This window comes from Pseudovirgaria hyperparasitica, assembly GCF_010093815.1.
Source record: "Pseudovirgaria hyperparasitica strain CBS 121739 unplaced genomic scaffold EJ05scaffold_28, whole genome shotgun sequence".
In the NCBI taxonomy this organism is placed as follows: domain Eukaryota; kingdom Fungi; phylum Ascomycota; class Dothideomycetes; order Acrospermales; family Acrospermaceae; genus Pseudovirgaria; species Pseudovirgaria hyperparasitica.
The window spans coordinates 46,476-52,422 of record NW_022985576.1 but is presented as its reverse complement, the minus strand read 5'-3'; the positions used below and the strand labels follow the sequence as shown (position 1 = coordinate 52,422).

The window sequence follows — 5,947 nt, the reverse complement described above, 5'->3', positions numbered from 1 at the left end:
GAGATCTATAATATAATTCTTATAGTTTTAAGTTTAAGATATAGTAGTAGTCTTATAATATTCTACGAGATCTATTACTAAATTAGTTTTAGTTAGATAATTTTATATTAGATTAGATTATTAGAGATAGTTATATACTAGTATAGTATTAGTTATTTATTATTTACTAGTATTACTTTATAAGATTTATAAGAGCTTAGAGATCTATAGAGATTATTATTATAAGACTAAGATAGTTCTTTATATTTAGAGTAAGAAACTATTTAAAGTTATTATATTATTTAATAATATAATCTTCTTTAGCTTCTCTCTAGAGAGACTAAAGATATTTAAGAAGTTATAATAGTAACTAATTATCTTATTATTAAGTCTTAAAGATATAGCCCTAGGCCTAGTTATATTATTTAGCTTTATTATAAAAATATTAGAGAAGGAATTTAGTAAACGTATTCTAGTTATAGATATTCTTAGGGTATTTAATTTAGTATACTATCTAATATTCTAAAGGTATTAGATTAAGATAGTTCTAGATAAATCTAATTTTATTACTATTATTTATAAATAGATAGAAGAATCGGCTATATTAATAAGTCTATATATAGAAGCTCTTTCTACTTTTACTATTAAAGTAAGATAGTTTCTTAGATTAAGATAATTAAGATAGTAGTAGACTAGAATAGACTATTTTAGTTAGTATAGATCTATATAGATATAAATTAGTTATTACTAGAACTAAAGTATATAATATAGCTTTAAGTTTTATAGTATATCCTTAAGCTTTATTAAGTTTATATAGTTATTACTTAAGTTAAGTCTAATATTATCTCTCTTTATATAGTCTAGTATATATATTATTATAGAGTATAGCCGATATTAGATAGTTCTAATAAATTAGCTTATTAATATTAATAGAGTCTAGTCTTATATTAAGACTAGGTCTAGTATAGTTAGAACTAGACTAAGATAGAGTATAATAGACTCTATTCTTATATTCTATTATATCTTCTATAGTTATATAGAATATTATATAAGTTATTAGTATAATAGTCTATAAGATATAGTTATTAGTAGAGGTAGTTATAGATAGACTATTCTTCTTATTTAAGTTAGAAGAAGGTCTACTATAAGAGACGGTACTATAAGTATTATAATAAGTAGTTAAAGCTATTTCTATAAACTACTATTATACTATATAAAGAGAAATTAAAATATAAGAATTATAGATATAGAATAGTAGTCTAATAGATTATAGAAGGATTTAGAAATATATTTAAAAGAGTAGTCTACTCTTATAATAAGGTTAATTTCTAAAGAGTAGAAATTAAGTATATATAGTCTACTTATATAGTACCCTCGCTTAATCTAGCTAACTTAACCTAGATTCATCTATTACGGGACCGTACTAGGCCGTAGTAGTCTAGTTAAGTCTATTCTAGTACTAGTCCTAACACTAGGTTAAAAAAAACCTACTTAAAGTATTTAGTTTATAATAGATACGTTAGTTAAATCTTCTTCTTCTTCTTCTTCTTTCTAGTATAAATCTACTACTAAATTAGTAAAGACTACTACTATAAGGGTAATAGTAAAGAAATAAGCTTGTAAATATACCGTAGCGCTAAAAAAACCATATATTATTAATATTTCGGCGTCTCCGGAGGCTATACCTACTCCTCTATCTATCTCTTTATCTCTATCTTCTTCTTCTTCTTCTTCTTCTTCTTCTTCTTTTTCTTCTTCTTCTTCTTCTTTTTCTTCTTCTCTAGTAGATTCTATAGATAGTAAATAAACTTACTACTATTCTATAATATATATTTAAATATAAGATATATAAGAGTATAATAAATAACTTAATTAGTATAAGACTTAGTACTAATAACTAGACCTTTAATACTTACTAGATAGTATATAGTCTTAGTATAAGAAAGAAATAGTAGAGGACTCTCGCTATTAATAACTAGTCGATTATTAGCTAGAAGAGAGTCTATATAGATATAGATAAGATCTACTCGCTTACTAATATAAAGAATAAGATTATTATAAATACCTATAAGAATAGTATAAAGTATAAGTTCTAGAGTAAGAAACCTCTTTAGTAATCTTAATATACTTATTACTATAACTCTTCTATACTATTACTAGATATAGAACTTTAAAGTTCGCTAAATATAGAGACTCTATTAAGAGAGTATACTATAATTATATATAATAAGACTTAGTAGAGGAAGGAAGCTAGTCTAAAATAGATTAAGATAATTAGTATAATAGAGTTAACTTACTATTATATAGACGTTAGTTATACTAATAAGTAAGACTACTATTTTATTATTCTATTCTTATCTAGTTATCTTTATTATAAGATTACACATATATTAATAGAGCTATAGATATACGCTAAAAACTTCTTTTACATCCCTAAGAGGCTAACTTAGTCTATTCGGGGTAATATAGCGAGATATACACCTTAATCGATAGAGTACACCGAGTACACCAACTACTACTATACACACGTACGTGTAGCGTCGAAACCAAGACGTTATTACCGTATAAAGATATATATATACCCTCTTAAAATCCTCACGGAGATAGAGGCACGGACCACGCTACTAGAACGCCGATATACTGACCCCCTTTTATTAGTTAAGGGTAGCCCTTAACTAATAAATATGGCGGCCTTAGGCACCGACATACCCTAGTATATACCGGATATACCCCCACTAGTATAATAGAAAAGGCCATATAGTAATATTACCGAGGGTAACTATATATCTATCTAAAATATAGAATATACCTAAAGGCGCACGCCGCTATAGATAGACGGAATAAAGTGGACCCCGAGAGGGGAAACCCTCCTAGATTATATTAACTACTAGGTAGTATATATAGAGAAGGAAGCTAGAGAGGGCTAGAAGACCCTCCTATATATATTCTAGAACCTTATCCGGAATCTAAAGGGAATTATAGAGGAGGAGAAGAAGATATAACTAGAAGGACCGGAGGGTAGGCTCGACCGAATAGAGGCCAGCCTATATAGAATCTAGGAGGAACTTACTTAAGGTAAGCGCCCTAGTATATAGATATAAATAGTAGTAATACCGGAGGCTATACCACGGGCCCCCTAGACCGGTAACGTGGCATATAGTATACGCGTCGTAATCTAGGATAAGGACACCCTAGTATAGGTCTAGTAAGTATCCCTAAAGAATATAGTAAGTAAGATTAATAAATAAAAGGGAATATAGTTAAACGTCGTCGCTACTAAACTCACGCTAGAAGGAGTAGTACTTACTACGATAACGAATATCGCGTAGTAGACTATCTCGCGTAATCTAAACGCGATTAGTAGTATCTTCCTAGGCGCCTCTATTAGGGCGGCCATATACCTAATATAGATATACTCTATACCCGTAAGCGGATAGGTTATTAGAGAAGAGGATATCACGTAGATAGAATAGTTAAATAAGCGAAAATACCTAGGGATTAAGATCGTAAGAGCATGGTAGAAGAATATATAAGGGATTAAAACCAGATTAAAGGTATACTCTACTATAATAGTAGAGCTTAAGAACCCCGCCCTCGCGTATTAAATTACGTAAGAGGGATTCCTAGCGGAAGAGGAGCTTCTTATAGTAGAACCATGGGATAGAGTATAGGCGATAATATAGTACTTTAACTATTAGGGATACGGGTATACGGTATAGCGGTACTCCTAAAAGACTAGGTATAGATAGTATTAATAAGAATATAGTATCTAGGAGTACCCCTACGGGACACGAGAAGAGGGCTAGAGAGATAGAGATACGGTAAAGTACTCTAACTACGACGGTAAGTACCCGTCGTAGTTAGCTACGTGCGCGAAACATAAATAGATTACTAAATATATCTACTTAATCCGGATAAAGGGAGTAAGGTAGCTATAAACGATACGATCTACTACCGTTCCTCTCTTTACTATAATACTACTACTATAGACTACCTCCTTACGAGGAAGCGGTTAGAAATAGTAAACCGTCCTAAGAAAGCTAATAATAGAACGACCCTAAGGAATTACTAAGGCCGCCGCCGTACGAGGATAGTCGCGTCTTAGAGGAATAAATATATAGGCCTATATATTCTCTAGCACCTAATAAGAGACCAAGATATACTCCTAATTATATAGGCAAACGTATAGTATAAACATAAGAACTAGGCGATACTCCTTAAGGAGACCGGAGCTGTAATACTCGCTATATAGAAGCTATATAAATACTACTAGACAAACAAACCAATAACATACCTAGGATATTATATAATACACCCCCTAGGACCGGAGAGGAGAGTCCTCTTCCGTGTCTATAAGTCTATTCTACTCTTATTATAGTTATATACTAAACGGGATAACCTCCGGATAATACTATATCTCTAGACGAATATCGGACCCCTCTATATATATAATATATATAATTAGAACTAATCGCTTTAGGCGGATAACATACTTAAGGGTACTACTAAGCTAGAATAATATATCCTCCTAGGAGACTTTAACCTCTATTATAGCTAGTAGGGTAGACTAACCGTTACCCGCGAAGAGCTTCGAGCTAGAGAACTACGCACCTAATACCACGGCTTTCTATACCTTCTTATACTAGTAGAATAGATTACCTAGCGAAAATATAAATAAGATAAGGGCGGATTCATACTCGACCTTACCCTAGCCACTAGATATATTTATAATAGGACTTAATACTACCGCCTAAGCCTTATATAGATAGACTCCGACCATAAATATATAGAGACTATAATAGACGTATCCACCCCTTAAGACTAACGAGGGCGATAGCTATAGAAGAATACTAACTAGTGAAAGTACCTAAAGGACCTAGAATCGATAATCCTAGACCCGTCTATAGTCGACGTATCTAATGGCCCGGCCATTAACTAGGCCGTGAATATACTCCTATAGGCGTACTAGGGAGTAAGAGATAAACACGTGCCGTACTAAATATATAGACCCCTAGACCCGAAAAGTATACCTTAAGTATAAGAGTATAGGCGAGAAGTCCGGAGATTATATATATACGTATACTATAACCGTATACCTAAAGCGTAGAATAAATAGAGAGAGGCGAGAAGATAATAAGATAAGGTCCTCCACTATAAGTAACGTAAATAGTAGCGTATAGTTACGGATAGACATACACGTAATACTACTAGACTATGGTATATAGTAAAATAGGCTAAAAGCACCGCCTCCCCGACACCTATACCACTTATACCTTCCCTTATATATTAAGAAAAGATATACTCCACGAGCCTTAAGAAAATAGAGATCCTATAAGAGGTTATATTCCCTCTCCTAGAACCCGTAGATCTATTAGATATTAACGGCACGGAATACCCGGAAGCTATAAGTATCCCTAGGGAAATCACGGATAACGATATACTCGGCGCTATTAAGATACTCCCGAATAATAAAGCGCCTAGGCTAGACGGAATTCCGAATCAATACCTTAAGAGGACTATATAGGCGACCTTACTAATTATAGGCTATATATTCCAAGCGTGCGCCCGTATAGGATACCACCTATAGAGCTTCCGAACCATATACATAGTTATACTCCTAAAACTAGGGAAGAGCCTAAATACGCTAAAGGGATAGAGGCTAATCGCCCTTCTCTTCTACCTTAGTAAGGTACTAGAAGCCACGATTACTAAGAAGATAAGTATAGTAGTATAGGTACACGGCCTTCTCCTAGTAAACCAGAAGGCGAAGGTAGAAAGCTCCCTAATTATAGCTATTTAATATATCCTTAAGGTTATCTAGACTATATAGAAGTAAGGACGAGTCGTTACGCTACTCTCCCTAGATATAGTAGGGGCGTTTAATAAGGTAAACTATATAAGACTTATCTATAACCTCCGGATAAGGCGAATACCTAAGTAGATTATACGATTTATATAGTCCTTCCTC

The 5,947-nt window shown here is 32.5% G+C and overlaps 1 protein-coding gene across 1 annotated transcript; it reads left to right on the top strand.

Annotated features, from left to right (window-relative positions):
• Positions 1-5,320: 5,320 nt before the first annotated feature.
• EJ05DRAFT_446036 (uncharacterized protein) lies at positions 5,321-5,503 on the top strand (the record flags this gene model as incomplete). The annotated part of the gene is made up of 1 exon (XM_033742214.1): positions 5,321-5,503. A coding segment is annotated over one exon (183 nt), but the record flags the coding sequence as incomplete, so codon positions are not given.
• Positions 5,504-5,947: the final 444 nt, after the last annotated feature.